General features: G+C 36.3%; 1 protein-coding gene across 2 annotated transcripts in view; it reads right to left on the bottom strand.

Moving 5' to 3' along the window:
- The window catches only part of IMPG2 (interphotoreceptor matrix proteoglycan 2), an 82054-nt gene that overhangs the window by 49222 nt on the left and 16405 nt on the right, over positions 1–16427 (bottom strand). For both annotated transcript variants that reach the window (XM_077883693.1, XM_077883692.1), the window contains 3 exons: positions 15481–15512; positions 8285–8334; positions 6902–6984 (listed from right to left, as the gene is read on the bottom strand). In XM_077883693.1, coding sequence (XP_077739819.1) covers positions 6902–6984; positions 8285–8334; positions 15481–15512 — 165 coding nt within the window. The remainder of the gene's footprint in view (positions 1–6901; positions 6985–8284; positions 8335–15480; positions 15513–16427) is intronic.

The following is a 16427-nucleotide window of genomic DNA, read 5'->3' as shown; positions in this document are numbered from 1 at the left end:
AAAATCTTAAAAAAAAAAGACATAGGCTAATATTAAAATTAAACCATGCATTTGTATATTCCTTCAAATATACAATGACTGCTTCATGGAAAAACAAAATTTTCCACAGATAACCACCAAAGTTGGCCATCTTTTATCACATCATCTGTGAATTTAAAAAGGGTTGACCATGATAATATTATCATTAAAAAATAGCCCTAATAAATAAATAAATAAATAAATAAATAAATAAATAAATAAAAATAGCTCTGAAGTGTTGTTCTCAAACTTTTCAGTTTTAGGACCCATGTAAACTCTTAAATATCATTAAGAAACACAAAGAAGTTGGTTTTTGTGGGTTGTATCTATAGATATTTACCAAACAAAAATTAAAGGGGACATTTAAAAATATTTATTAATTCATTTAAAGATAATATACTCCTTATATTGTAAAAAGGAATAACATTTTATAAAATAAAAAATAAATGAGAAGAGTAACATTGTTTCTATTTTTACAAATTTTTTAATTTGGTTGTGTTAATAAGAAAACAGAGGATTATCCTATCTGTTTCTGTATTCAATCAGTTGCAATATGTTGCCTTCATTGAAATACATGGAGAAAAGTATTAGGGAAGGGTGGATTCTATTAACAGCCTTTTCAGATAACAGTGGAGGTTCTTCTTAGATAACTACACCAGTGCTCGCTTCGGCAGCACATATACTAAGATAACTACACCAAATTCAACAAGGGATAGTTTCTTAAATATTAGTTGCTACATGGAATCTGAAACTCTATCAATGAACTCTTTTGTACTCTGTAACATTAAAATCTAGGTCTTCCAGTGGCCAAAACTGCAATAATCTGAACAAATAATGGATTATAATCCAAAGAATAAGTATCCATAAATCCATATTGATAGAAGTAAATGATTTAATAAATAAATGAGAAGTGACAATAGTGTCTTACGAAAGAATTCCAATTAGTAAATGTTGAATGAGGGAAAGAACATATCACTACTAGAATGCTACAGTAAGAACTGCTACATGGAAAATCTAAGTCCCTCCAATGTCATACACAAGAAAAGGAGTTGGAATGGAAGAATGGCCAACCTAAGGATTCACAGCAAGCCAATGGCAGAGTCAGGAAGACACTATAGTGTCTTCCTTCAGTGTGTCATTTTTCATTACTAATAGATCATATAATCAGAAACCTTCAAAATCTCAGAACAGGAAAGAACCTTAAAGATCCTGCTATCCCTTGGGATGCCTGAATTCTCTCTACAATATCCTTGACAAATGGTTGCTCATCCTCAGTTTAAATGGCTCTGATGAGAAAGAATCATGTATTTCAAAGGCAGACCACTGCATAAAAAAAAAAAAAAGTTCTCATGTTTTGAAAGTCCTTTAACTTTTTTCTTTCTTCTTTGCCTTTCACAGCTTGGTTCCTGCTTCCCATTTCCAACCCCATCTCCCTTTCCCCCAACTTTTTTTTTTAAGTGACAAATTCTGTTCGTTAGCTTCTTAACTCCATTGCTAATCTTTATTGCCCCTAAATTTCATATAGCCCCAAATCCTAACCTGAGGCCTTATGCCACCTTCTTTTTTTTTTCTTTTCAAGATTTTATTTATTTATTCATGAGAGAGAGAGAGAGAAGCAGGCTCCACGCAGGGAGCCCGACTTGGGACTTGATCCTGGGTCTCCAGAATCAGGCAGGCCCTGGGCTGAGGGTGGCACTAAACCACTGAGCCACCCGGGCTGCCCCTATCTTTAACTATCCACTCCACCATGCTAAATTCCTATTTGCAGACCAAGGAAAGTGCTATTTCTCTCTTCTCAGACCTAAACACTGCTATTCCCTTTGCTTTGAGACCTCAGGCCAAGACCCTTCCCCTTTCTCTTCTTTTGGTAATTTCTAATTTACCAAAATTTGGTAATCAATTAGAAATTAATTAATTAATTAATTTGGTAATTCCAATTTAGACCTCACTCCCACCAGAAAACTTCTCAGAACCTCCCCTCAAAACTGACCCAATTGGGATGCCTGGGTGGCTCAGTGCTTGAGCATCCGCCTTTGGCTCAGGTCGTGATCCTCGGGTCCTGAGATTGAGTCCCACATCAGGATCCCCAAAGGGAGCCTGATTCTCCCTCTGCCTGTCTGTGTCTCTGCCCTTCTCTGTGTCTCTCATGAATAAATAAATAAAATCTTTAAAAAATATTAAAATAAATAAAATCTTAAAAAAAAAAAACCTGACCCGGGGGCAGCCTGGGTGGCTCAGCGGTTTAGTGCAGCCTTTGGCCTGGGGCATGATCCTGGAGACCCAGGATTGAGTCCCACGTTGGGCTCCATGCATGGAGCCTGCTTCTCCCTCTGCCTGTGACTCTGCCTCTGCCTCTCTCTCTCTCTCTCTCATGAATAAATAAAATCTTAAAAAAAAAAAACTGACCCAATCGCTCTCCTATTTCATTCTGCATTTACTCTATTAAGGCACATACCACAAAGTAATTATACAGTATGTTTACTTATCAGTATGCCTCCTGAAATAGTAACTGGCACATATCAGGCACTGATATATTTTTTGGTATTTTTCATTAGGGTATAATTGACATATATAACATATATTAGTTTCAGGTGTACAACATAAGGATTCAATATTTGTATGTATTGCAAAATGATCATCACAGTAAGTCCAGTTAACATCCATCAGCATACACAGTTAAAAATCTCTTTTTAACGTGATGAGAACTTTTAAGATCTACTCTCTTTACTTTTAAATATGCAACATAGTAGTATTAACTATCGTCACCATGGTGTATATTATATTCCCATGACATTCATTTTATAACTAGAAATTATACCTTTTGACTCTTTTCACCTATTTCATCCACTTCTACACAAAGGTCTTAATATTAAGCCCACATATATTTCCCTGTAAACTCTACCACTGATCTCAGTTCTGTAATCTAGGACATATATAAAAAACTATAGTCACCAGAGAGCCTTTCAAATAAGTACAAGCAGCGATTATGACTTCCCCTGACTTCTCCAAGTCTTCTCCTCCACACATTTCTCAGGCTCTTAATACCTTCTTTAGAGTGTGGTATATATGTCAGGTCTGATCAGTTAAAATATGATAGGATACCACCTCTCTTATAATAGATTCTACATTTCTATTAATGCAACCTAAAATTACACTAGGTTTACTAGTTTTCCCACTAGTAACTTTATCATACTACTGACTCATACAAAGACTAACATCAACAAAAACTCCTAGTCTTATGGAATTTTATATAAAACTTTGCCATTTTTGATGTTAAATTTTATCTCGCTAAATTTGGACAGAAACTTCCATTTCCAGTATTATTATAAAAGAACTATCCTTAATAATCTTGCTTCTAAAAAATAAAATAAAATAAATAATCTTGCTTCTACAGAATGCCTAAAGTCCTGAATAAATATTTTTAAAGTTTTTAATGCATAGCCGCTTTGCAAGAAAGTAAAGAAAATCCCAAGGGGCCAGAAAAACAGGTTAGAAAACCCAGAGAGGTCAATCGGTGTTGGGTGAATACATAGTATATCTGCTAATACTTTGTAACCCAGGCTTTAGTTTTAAATACCACAAAAGGATAGGATAAAAGGAAAGATGTATACCTGTTAAAAGGTCAGATCAAAGACTCCCCTCCCACATAATAGTAAAGATGATAGCTACACTTGTGGTGAGTACAGAATAAAGACAAACTTGTCAAATCACTATGTCATACACCTGAAATTAATGTGATATTGGGTATCAACTTCAATTAAAAAAAAAAGACTCCCACATAAAGCAAGGATTCTAAAAACTCAACAGACCATTTGAACAACAAATTAAACTAAGCTAAAGGAAGAATTAGTAAACTGGGACACACACCTGAATCTAACACAGAGAGACAAAGAAATGAAAATTATTAAAGACTGGTTAACAAACATGTGGGATAAAATGAGGAGGTCAGAGGTTCAATCACACAAGATAATAGTTAAGAATTTTTCCTATACCCATATTTGTGAAACTGCAGAATGCCAAATACCATAGAGTATACCACTATATACATTTATAGTATATATACTACATTATATACTATAGTATACTTACATATATATAAATATACACAGCTTGGTTCCTGCTTCCCAGGAACCCACTATAAGTAGTGTGTGTGTGTGTGTGTGTGTGTGTATGTATGTGTGTGTGTGTGTGTATATGGTAGTATACTATATAGATTTGGAATATTGCAGTTTCACAAAAATGGGTATAGAAATGTATTTACTTATTTTGCTTTGGATTTGTTGTACTTCCTTAATGTACAGTCTTATGAATATTATAAATTCTAAGAAATTTTCAGCTGTTATGTCTATGATTAAATGTGTCTAGGAAATAGAGATATATCTTAAAAGTAGACAAAGAAAACAGCCAGAGGGAATACAACTGAACTGATACACAAGTGAAAAACAATTAAATTGTCAGTTCTCAGTAGTAACAACAAAAGTTAGAATATAGTGAAATAAAACCTTGATGAAAAAAAAAAACACCTCAATCTAGAATTTAATACAGATTTAAAATTTCTTTCTAGAATAAGGAGATAATAAATTTTCAGATGATCAAAAACTCAAAATGAACAAACGAGAGAGTCTTACTAAAGTAACATCAGAAGCATAAATTTCAAAAAGAAAATTATCTTAGAAAAGAGGTCTAAAATGCAAAAACGGGGGACTCCTGGGTGGCTCAGTGGTTAAGCGCCTGCCTTTGGCCCAGGCGTGATCCTGGAGTCCCGGGATAGAGTCCTACATGGGGCTCCCTGCAGGGAGACTGCTTATGTCTCTGCCTCTCTCTCTCATTGTGTCTCTCATGAATAAATAAATAAAATCTTAAAAAAAAAAATAAAATGCAAAAAAGAATTTTAAGAAAATAAAATAATAAATGCACCCCGGTAAATGTAAAACAAACTTTATCTAAAACAAATATAATACAACCAGAAAGAAGAAAGAAAGAAAGAAAGAAAGAAAGAAAGAAAGAAAGAAAGAAAGAAAGAAGAGAAGAAAGAAAAGAAAAGAAAAGAAAAGAAAAGAAAAGAAAAGAAAAGAAAAGAAAAAAAAGAAAGAAAAGAAAGAAAGATAGATAGATCGAGCAAATATAGTTGGTTTAGCACCCAACTCTTGATTTCAGCTCAGGTCATTCATTATCTCAGGGTCAGGCCCCATGTCGAGCTCCGAGCTCAGTGCAGAGCTGCTTGTCCCTCTCCCTCTGTCCTCCTCCTACTTCTCTCTCTCAAATAAATAAAATCTTTAAAAAAAATTTTTTTAGGGACACTTGGGTGGCTCAACGGTTGAGCATCTGCCTTGCTCAGGGCGTGATCCTGGGGTCAAGGGTCAAGTGCTGCATCAGGCTCCCCACAAGGAGCCTGCTTCTCCCTCTGCCTATGTCTCTGCCTCTCTGTGTGTCTCTCATGAATAAATAAATAAAATACTTTTAAAAATTTAATAAGTCTTATTTGTGGGATTGTAAAGAGAGAACTAAAAGAGAGAAAGAACAAAAATATTGAAAAATGGAATATAAATCAGTAGGGTCATTATTTGAATGACAATATTCCTGCATTGCTTAAGGATCAAAATCTTGAAAAATTTAAATTTTGCTAGATTATACACTATAACTTATGGGGTAACTTACAGGGTATATATATTTTATATATGATATAAATATTATACATAATATTATATTACATATTATATACCTTATAGGGAAACTATTAACAAAACAATAAGATATATAATTTCTATAACAGTAGATGGAAAATTATTAGAGAAAAACTGAACTGTAAAAGTGAACCTTCAGGTTTCATTTTGGAGGTACAGGCAATCTAATTCTCGTTAGGTATCTCTATACTGCTTTGTTTTCTTACTCATTCTATAGACTGGCTTTAAATAATCCTCTCTTTTGGACAACAATGTTCCAATTGATTATACATAAGTCCATCACTACTATTATAGGGAATTCTATCTCATTCTATAAATATTCCCAGACCTAAACCACAACTATTCTGCTTCAAGTTCAGAACCACAGGATCACCTTTTATTCATTCATTTACAAATACTTATCAAATGACAATATGTCCCAGCACTATCTACTCTGGACAAAGTTGTACAGAAAGTAAACATATTGATTCAGACATCTACTCACAGATCCCATACCACTACCAACCTTCTTCAGTGTCAGGGTAGATAGTGGAGCAGAGAGGGGTGACTTAACCTGATATCAAATAAATTAAAATTGTCCAAGCTGGGAAGGAAAGGCACTAAGTCACTAAATGGCACTTTTCTAGCGAGTATGTTCAGAGTTTGCACCATATTAAGTAAGCTAGGATTTATGAACTCTCCAAATTTTAAAAATTCATATTTAACAAAATTTCTGACAAAATATTTCTATCTTCCTAGGCAGTCTGTGTACTTTATTTTCAATCTGAGCGTTATTGTAAGTAAACATAGTATCATTTGGCGGACAGGTCACTGTTAATAATGACACTCTGAAAAACCACAATATATCTTGACTTTTCAATTACATAAAATCTACATCCTTTCCCTCTGAGGAAGAGAAGACCAAGTCCTGATCTACTATGGGATACAAGAACATAGGCAAAAACTCCTGCAGTAAATTATGTTGATGACAATTCTAATTCATTTCATTTACATCCTGAAGCTCTCTCTCTTGCAAAAAAGCAGATTGACTCTGCTCTCCAAGGAATCTTAGCTTCTTTTTAATACACTGGTTTTAGAATCCACAATATTTCCATAAAGGAAACTTCATGAAGTCTTGTATAGTTTGGCAATGGAATATAAGTCTCTCTTAACCCATTGTCCATGTTAGAAACTAAATAACAAAACACAGCATCACTCACACTCTCCTCAGGTCTCTCCTTGCTGCTCTCTGAGGTACCTTCATAGGAAGTCACCCCTGGATATGGAATGCTGAGAACGGCACCTAAGTACAAAAACGTGTATATGAATTCAGTTCCTAACTCAGAATCATATCAGGAAACAACAAACTTGACTTCAGAACCATTCCTGTAAGTCATTTGCTTTTTTATCCTGGAAATTCAGTACATTCTAACCTTAAGACATATTTGTATACAGTCTTCCTATAACAGAAAATACTTATAACTCATTCATTCATTCAACAAGCATTTAATGAGCACCTACTATGTCAGGCAATATGTAAGATGCTAAGGATGCAGATAACATTTTTATCCTTATGGGCCTATCTGGTAAAGGGAACAGATACTGAAAAAAATCAATACTATCAGACAGGAAAAGTAGGTGAAGGTTGGAGACTGGTTATGAATTGATCATTGAAGCTGGGCCTCCTTGTGCTATTCTAATTTTTTGTGTATGTTTGAAATTTCCAGTAAAGAAAAGCTTTTTTAAAAAATTAAAAATAGGGGCACCTGAATGGCTCAGTCAGTTGGGCATCTGCCTTCAGCTTGGGTCACGGTCTCAGGGTTATAGGATCAGGTCCCATGTTGGGCTCCATGGTCAGCAGGGAGCATATTTCTCTGTCCCTCTGCCCATCCCCCTGCTTATTCTCTCTCTCTCTTTAAATAAATAAATAAAATCTTTTTGAAAAGATTTTTTTTAATTAAAAAATTAAAAATAAAGAAAGCAACTATCAATTCATAGGAAATATAAAGATCAAAGGAACATGTTAAAGTACATCACACAATGCAATCAGAAAAATCCTTACTCTGAGAAACTCTTACAAGACAAATGACAAACAGTGGAGCTAGAAAGGTTTTACCTGTTGATATAAGTAGTAGCTACGGAGTGTTCACCTTAAAGCAATTCTTTAGATCATACACTTGTTTTAAGGAGTTTTCTGATTTTTTTATTAGACATAATAATTAAAGATCTATAAGTACCGACAATATAATGCCATAAAATAAATGCAAACACAATTACTTCTTTTTTTTAAGATTTTATTTATTTATTCATGAGAGACACAGAGAGAGAGAGGCAGAGACACAGAGAGAGAAGCAGGCTCCATGCAGGGAGCCCAAAGTGGGACTTGATCCTGGGACCAGGACCACACCCTGGGCCAAAGGCAGATGCCCAACTGCTGAGCCATCCAGGGATCCCCTTACTTCTTCTTAAGATTCTTGAACACATATAAGGAAAGAGAAGCCTGATATATTTTAAATGTGAGCTGAAATGTGTGCTGGCTTGCAACATCACCTTAAGCCATAAATAACTTAGAAAGAAAAGTGAATAAATATACAAAAGCATACCTCCCGATGTTGAGGTATCACCAACAGGAAATGGAGATGACATTTCAGGGCTAAGGGTAAAAAAGATGTTTAAAGTTAATAAAGATGATAGAAACATGTGGATACATTCTGAGGTTTTTTTTCCCAAAAAGGAATGCACTAGATCTCCAAAAAGGGTTTCCAAACTCAAGTACTGATTTAACAAAGTTTAACAAGTAATAGCCTTCATAATTCATTTATATTATACTTACTGCTTTTTTGCTCAAGTAGAATCACCCTACATAAAGTACTCCCCTACTCACTATTTCATCAGCCTGTTTGATTTCTTCTGAAGAATTATCAGTGTGTGAAATTATTTGTTCATGTATTATCTACTTCTTTTCTCTGTCTCCAATCTCTTAATCCTCCAGAATGTCATTGTCATGGTAGTCATTGGACATATGTGGTAATTTAAATTAAAATTAAATAAAGTTTAAAATTCTGTTCCTCATTCACACTAGCCACAGTTCAAGTACGCCACAGCGACAGGTGCCTAATGGTGCCCTATTGGACAGCACAGTATAAAACATTTCCATCATCACAGAAAGTTCTATTGAACCGGAACGCCACAAGAATGTAAATTCTAGGGGATTAGGAACCTTGCCTGCCATATTCTTGCTCTATCTCCAGCCTAAAATAGGACCTGCCACTTCGTAGGCACTAAATAGATATTTTTAGAATAAAAGAATAAACAAATACTATTAGCCAGGCAGCAAGACATCTGGCATGTAGCTACAGACAAAACACACATGATCTATTATAGTTACAGCTATAGAAAAGAAACAACTAGTCGATTACAAATGTAACAAGTAGTACATACATTAGAATACTTACTGCTAAGGAAAAAATAAAGCACAGATCTCATCTCATTGGGGAGATCACAGAAATCGTAAAATTTTTTTACATCAAGAAAGCCAAGCTTAGAGAAATGACTTGCTATAGGCCACACTGCTAACAGGCTACAAGTCACCCACCTATCCTTTAACCATGCCACTTTGCAACCATAAGAGAAAATCAAAAGGTAATCCGAGGGGCGCCTGGGTGACTCAGTGGTTAAACACCTGCCTTCAGCTCAGGTCACAATCCCAGAGTCCTGGAATCAAGCCCTGCATCGGGATCTTTGCTCAGTGGGGAGTTTGCTTCTCCCTCTCCCTCTGCCCCTCCCCCCACCTGTGCATTCTCTCTCTCTCTCTCTCTCTCTCTCTCAAACAAATAAAGTCTTTAAAAAATAAAAAACAGGGACACCTGGGTGGCTTAGTGTTTGAGTGTCTGCCTTCAGCTCAGGGCATGATCCTGGAGTCCCAGGATCGAGTCCCACACTGGGCTCCCTGCATAGAGCCTGCTTCTCCCTCTGCCTATATCTCTGCCTCTCTCTATATATATATCTCATGAATAAATAAACTTTAAAAAAATAAAAAATAAAAAACATGGATACATTATAGAGTTGAATATAAAGTTCAAACTAAGATATTAAATATGATAATCCAAAGATATTTCATAACTGGAACTGGAGTGGGAAGTCAACAAGGGCCATATTCCCTGAACTCCCAGGCTTCTTTAGAAAATTTGAGAAACTGTGGCTCCTGGCTGGCTCAGATGCTGGAGCATGCAACTCTTGATCTCAGGGCTATGAGTTCAAGCCCCATAGTGGATGTAGAGATTACTTTAAAAAAAAAAAAATCTTATAAAAAAATAAGAAAGAAAATTTGAGAAACTGAGTTTTAAAAAATCTCAAAGATTTTTCTGCTTTTTAAAAATACTATCTTGAAAGAATAACCTAGTAAACCATTACACCAAACCTATGACTTTGGGTTATTTAGAAGCATTCACAGGACACAGCTTCTCAGTGAGCTGTGTGCCATCTAGAACATCTAGATAAGTCATTATAGTGAGTGATGAGTGGAGAAAGGGCCTAGGTGATGAGAAAGCATCAAGAGGCTTCTTAGATTGCAAGGAGTAGAGCTAAAACAAGTAAGATTCAAATGCATTTGAGACAGATATTAACATCAGGCCTGAACAGGGTCTCTCGGGTATCCAGAAGACAGAACCCCTTGCCAATACCTTCATTTTGTAGATGAAAAAATGAATTCCAAATGAATAAAGGAACTTTTCCTGGGGGACACAATGACTCCTTAAGGCCCAAGGCCGCATCTAAAATTCCTAAACATGCCTAGTTCCCTTCTCAATAACAACAGCAAGAATGAGTACCACTAAATTTCTCATGTGTCACGCATTGTGTTAACTGTTTCATACTGGTCAACTCACTTAATTCCAGCAATAATCTTTTTTTGTTTTTAGGATTTTATTTATTATTTGAGAGAGAGAGAGAGAAATAGAGAGAGAGAATGAGTGCACAAGTGGGAGGGAGAAGCAGGCTGCCCACTGAGCAGGGAGCCCGAAGCAGGGCTCGATCCCAGGACCCTGGGACCATGACGTGAGCCGAAAGCAGGCACTTAACCAACTAAGCCACCCAGGCATCCCAGCTTATCCTCATTCACACATATAAGAAAACTAATACTAGAAGAGGTTAAGAATTTGCTCAGAGTCAATGGAGCTAGACAGTGGAGGAGCAATGATGTAAAGCAGGCCCATCTGATTTTGAAACCCCTCTCTCATCTTAATTCCTCACAACACTGACTTTATGTGAGCCATCTTGACTAGAAGGGCAACCAAGATGGTTTCACTTCATTGTAATAATAATAATGGCCTATGTAAACTTAATGACCTAAAAGTCAAAGTGTATAAGGTCCTAGAAAGAGGAAAGGAAACTCAATCAAAGCTGAGAGCTAGGGAGAGCAACCAGGCATGAAGAGCAAAAAGATCAAAATAAGAGAGAGAGGCGCTAAAGCCCAACACAGTAACTAGAACAGGAAGTTGGGATGACATGGCAAAGAAACCAGACCTCACCTAGTGCCAGTCAAATTGTCCTCCACATCAAGATCACATTTGATAAATAAGTCAAAAGGACAAAGATGAGTAACAGGAAATACAGTCAATAATATAATAATAACTTTGCATAGTGACAGATGGTAACTACACTTATGGTGGTGAGCATTTTGTAATGCATATAATTGTGGAATCACTATCTTGTACACCTGAAACTAGTATAATATTGTATGTCAGCTATACTTCCATTAAAAATATTTTTTTAATTTAAAAAGAGAAATGCTGCAACTAAAATATAAGTAAATAATTAATTAAATCTAAGCTAATTCTCTAGGGGAGCATTCACAATGGAAAAGTTTGTTTACTTCAGGAGAACTAGATTTCTCTTACTGAATTCAAAATAACTTTAATGATGGTAAGTAGGCAATGCTCAGTAATTCAAATCTCTTGTCTAACAGTCCAATGCTTAATACCTCATTTCCCATTCTCCTTTCAAAAAAACAGTAAAAACCCACTTAACAGCAAGAATCCTTTCAACATGTTCTCATTAAGTCTGCCTCCTGCAGGGATCCCCTAAAATGTCACAACAGAACTAGAACACAGAGTTGTATTGAATTTGGAGGCAGAAATACTACTTCATTTCTAGGCCAAACCACAAATTTGAAGTTGTTCAGCTAAGACCTTTAGCTTAATACCACCAGCAAACAATCTCCTACTTTCTCATTTCCTCAGCTCATCCAGCACAATTTCTTACTCATCTTTGCCTAATCCTGTCAGAATTCAGGTGAGATTATATCAAAAGATATCAGAGACACATGAAGCATAAGTTTAAAAACAAGCCAATTTCCTATCTAGATTACTACTCCTCTGGACAATTTTCTATATTTTACTTCCCTCTTGAATCTATTAACTGTGATCAGCACATGACAACAAAAGAACTCAAGGCACAGAGCCAGGAATCCTGGGTGCTGGTCCCAGAAGTATCATTAATTTTGCTATGCCTTAGAAAAATAACTCAGTTGCTCTGGGCCACAAGAACTTAATCTGCAAAACAGGAATACCTCCCTACCCTACCTATTTAACAAAGGTATGATGAAAAGTAAATAAAATATTGTATATCCAGAAACATTATAAAATTATGAAATGCTAAACAAATATAAGAGAAAACGGAGGGTAATAGAATAGGGACGTGTGTCCCAAACAGAATAAAACATTTGCTAAACAAACAAACAAACATGTATCTTTGGCTTTGTAATCCATGATAGGCACCCTCAAATGTAAATTAATTGATTAACATATGTAAGTTAATTGAGGTACAAAAAAAAAAAAATGCCAAAGAACAATCCTTACACCAAGAATATCACCAAAGACCTGATAATAAACTTGAGTAATTGAGCAGAAACTCAGTTATTCATTTAACAACTATTTAGTGAACACATATTCCAGGTTAGGTTTTGTACTGGTTATTGAGACTTCACAATAAGTCCAGAGGCAGGGGGTTAAAAGCATCAACTGGAGCTAAGTAGAGGTGCTTTCAACATACCCAGCTATAATGGACGCAAGTGCTAAAGGAGGACTTTTATAAACAGGTAACACGGGAGAGACTGGAACCTGTTTAAATGTTAATAAGTTGTTAATGGGAGAAGCTGAAGACTCAGGAGAGACAAACAATGGTAGGGAGATGTGTAAGAGGTAAGATGGAATGTCAGGTCCTAAGTAAGGTGGGAAAAAAAGTTGTTTGTTTTTTTTTTTTAAAGACACTGGGCAGAATGACCACAGGGAAAGCTGAAGGTGATACAGAACAGAGTAACCAGTGCAAGTCATATGTCAGCAGGTGAGTTAGAGTTTGCATAGAAGCAGCAATTTAAATCACAGAGAAGAAGTGTGATAAATAGAATAGGGGCCTCTCAAAGACATCTACATCCTACTACCCAGAACCTCTCAATACGCTGTTACTAAATTATGCACAAAGGGGGATTAAGGTTGCAAATGGAATTAAGGTTGCTAATCAGCTAGCCTTAAAATAGGGAGTGTAACCTGGTTTGCCCAGCATAATCATAAGGATCCTTATGCAGAAGGAGGAGGCAGAAGAGTGTCCGGATGATGAATGATGAAATGTGAGAAAGACTTGAGGAGCCATTAGCTTTGAAGATGGAGGAGGGACAGGAACCAAGCAATGTGGATAGCTTCTAGAAGCTGGGAAAGGCAAGAAAACAGATTCTCCCCTACTTCTTAAAAAAAGAATGCAAACCTGGCAACACCTGAAGACCCATGTCAGACTTCTGAACGACATAATTGTGGAAGAGATTTGTGGTAATTTGCCACAGCAGCAATAAAACCTAACATAAGAATCTCAACACAGAGAATACAAGAGTAATCTCAAAGAAAATCATAAAAATAAATTGTAATATAGAAAAGTGATGGGAGAATTAAGGGTTTCAATGGACCACTGTAGTATACCCGCACGGGAGAAAGATGAGCTTTGGGAATTCTTAGGCCATACGCATGGTTTTACTCCCAGTGTTACCCCAGATCACCCCTCTTAGCATGATTGGCAGTTTCCACCCCACCCCAACCTGGCCTGCTCTCGTTACATGGGAAAGATAGTTTAGACTTTAACATTCTCAAAATTCACTTTTATTTTCCAAAGTATTGCTATTTTTATACATATATTATCTTCTAAGAACGGTCCATAATATTTTGAGTCCCTTATTATACCAGTACAGTGCCTTGTCAATAAAAACATAGAATCCAGTCAGTCCTGCAATGACGCTTATTTGTTCATTTGTTCCAATGTGATTAACACAGGAGACAACAGACCTTTTTGCAAAATTTCTCTTTTACTTGTACATAGTCTCACTGTGAGAAATGCTAGATAGCTGCAGAAAACTGCACCCAGTTGAAGGTGAGTCTTACAGAAAGTCACAATACATATGCACACTACACCTTAAACATCCTCCAGCTACCTGTTGTGCTAGGAGCCACACCCAACTTCACATGGTGTTACAACTGTCCATCCTATTTCAGATAACCCTCCTTCCGCCACTTTATAATAACCCACAAGCTACAAATTTGCTAAAGTCTACTTCCCAAGTGGACTTCCCAAGGGGACTTCCAAGCTTTTCAGAGCTTCTTCCAGGTGAAATGCCATGTGTACTAGGGTATTTACAAGCTTCTTGACCATATAAGATGTGTAACATGTGCTATCATTTCATTAGGTACAGCCTACCTAGATCACTAGGACTAATAGGACTCACCAGAGTATTTAGTTCACTGCCTGTGTGTTGCAACTCTCACTCCTTGTGAGAGTTCACAAGGAACTCTCAAGCTCTGTTTCTCAGTGGTGAAGAGCCTACACCCAAAACACCATATGGCCCAACCATCTAAGTGGGTGCACAACCCCAGGCCTCAGTGGTAACATTAGGTATATGAATGAGTGAGACCATACAAAGTTCTCTTCCCATCTGTTTACTCATGTTTTATTTGAAACCTGTCATACCCCACTAGCATTCACATATGTACTCCAACTATGCTTTTGCTGGGACTCTATTGCCCAGTTTGGATCTGTAGGCACAACTCACCTAACTGGTTTTTTAATCTGTCTTTAAATTCTGGACTCAGACCTGGATTTTATGCCCTGATGGTGTTTTTCCAAATAATCACCCACAAGCTGGCATAATCTAGATACTGTGAGTATGAATAAAATTGAAATCTTTAATCCTTATACACTCAAACTCCTTCACCTTCCATGATCTGTTCTGTACTGCTATTGCTCAGGAGCCAGAAATGATCTTAAACCTAAAGTCCAATAGAGCCACAAATCCTAGTATTAGAGGATGCATCAAGGTTTGTGTTGTTCTTGTATTTCAAGATCATAATCATCATTTCTCACAGTAAAGTGAACCTCCTCACCAACCATGATTTAATAAACTATCTGCCACTACTAAGGTGTACCATTTCATGACATTTTTACTATAAGCCCATAAGCCTCAACAAAAGTAGATCATTCCATATTCCATTTCCAGAAATCTGTTTTCTCACCCAAGAGAAAGGAACAAGTCTGCCTCCTGGCAAGGTCAGAAAGTAACAAGCACAGTGGCTGTGATGGTAGTCTCAAAAGGGAAGTGGCCTCAGGATGAGGAAAAGCATTTAGGACTAACCCACAGCCCTAGTCATTGCAGGAGCCAGCAAGAAGATAGAAAGGGGCCATTAAACTTGGTGTGAGTCCTGGAATAGGTATGACACATCTCTGTTGCCAAACATGAAATTAGAGAGAAAAAAAAGACACTCACCTGCTTACAGTTTCCTTTGTATCTGTCAGTTTCTAAGAAAAACAAGTTAAAAATGACTGAGTTAATGACAGTTATTAAGCAGTAAATAAAATTTATTGCATAAAAAACACTAATGCCCTAACATTATGTTGTTATTTTATAAATCTATGCTGTTATTTTCTATGGTTAGACAAATAGTTAAAGCAAGGTACTAAAAATGTCAAGTCTGTTTTGGGACTGTGGGAATGTCCTGGCACTTTCTCTGTTTATGTTTCTGAAAGTTCTTGTTCCCTTTCTTAATGGGCACAGATTAACAGACATTACTTGGTAATCACTCCAAAAAGATCTACAAATTGGAGGTTGATAGAGTTTCACTCTAACCTTACATGGACTTAGAATCAAAGTTTTTTGTGATCTAACATATTTATAGAAATTCTTCTACTAGAGTAATATAAACGTGTATAAAATAAATGCTAAATCTATTTCTCCAGAATTCAAAAAGGTATATTATACCGATAATTGGATTATTCATCGGGGGCATTCCAAAGCAAATTGTCCTTAAGTTTCCTCTAAATTAGTGGTTTTATTTTGAGATCAATATAATAAAAAGAACACTGACTTAGAAGACCTAGTTTCAAGTCCTATTTTCTTTTGCTTGGATATGGAGGCAAAACTCAAAATCCCCCAACTTCTCATCTGTAAAATAGACTATTTTTCTAAATGACTCAAATGGTATTTATAAATAACTCACTGTTCTTACTCTACAAACTCTCCTAGAATAATCTCAGCCACTCTAAAAGCTTTCAATTACTACCTCAAGCCTGGTGACTCCTACAAGCTGTATTTATAATCCAGACCACTTTGGCTTCATACCTAAATGCCAGGCAATTCACATTTCACAAGTGGCTCAAAACAACACAGTCAAAAGCAAACTCAATCTCCCGCCTACATCTACAAAACCACTTCTC

This window comes from Canis aureus, chromosome 35, assembly GCF_053574225.1.
Source record: "Canis aureus isolate CA01 chromosome 35, VMU_Caureus_v.1.0, whole genome shotgun sequence".
In the NCBI taxonomy this organism is placed as follows: Eukaryota; Metazoa; Chordata; class Mammalia; order Carnivora; family Canidae; genus Canis; species Canis aureus.
This window is presented reverse-complemented; position numbering and strand designations above follow the sequence as displayed.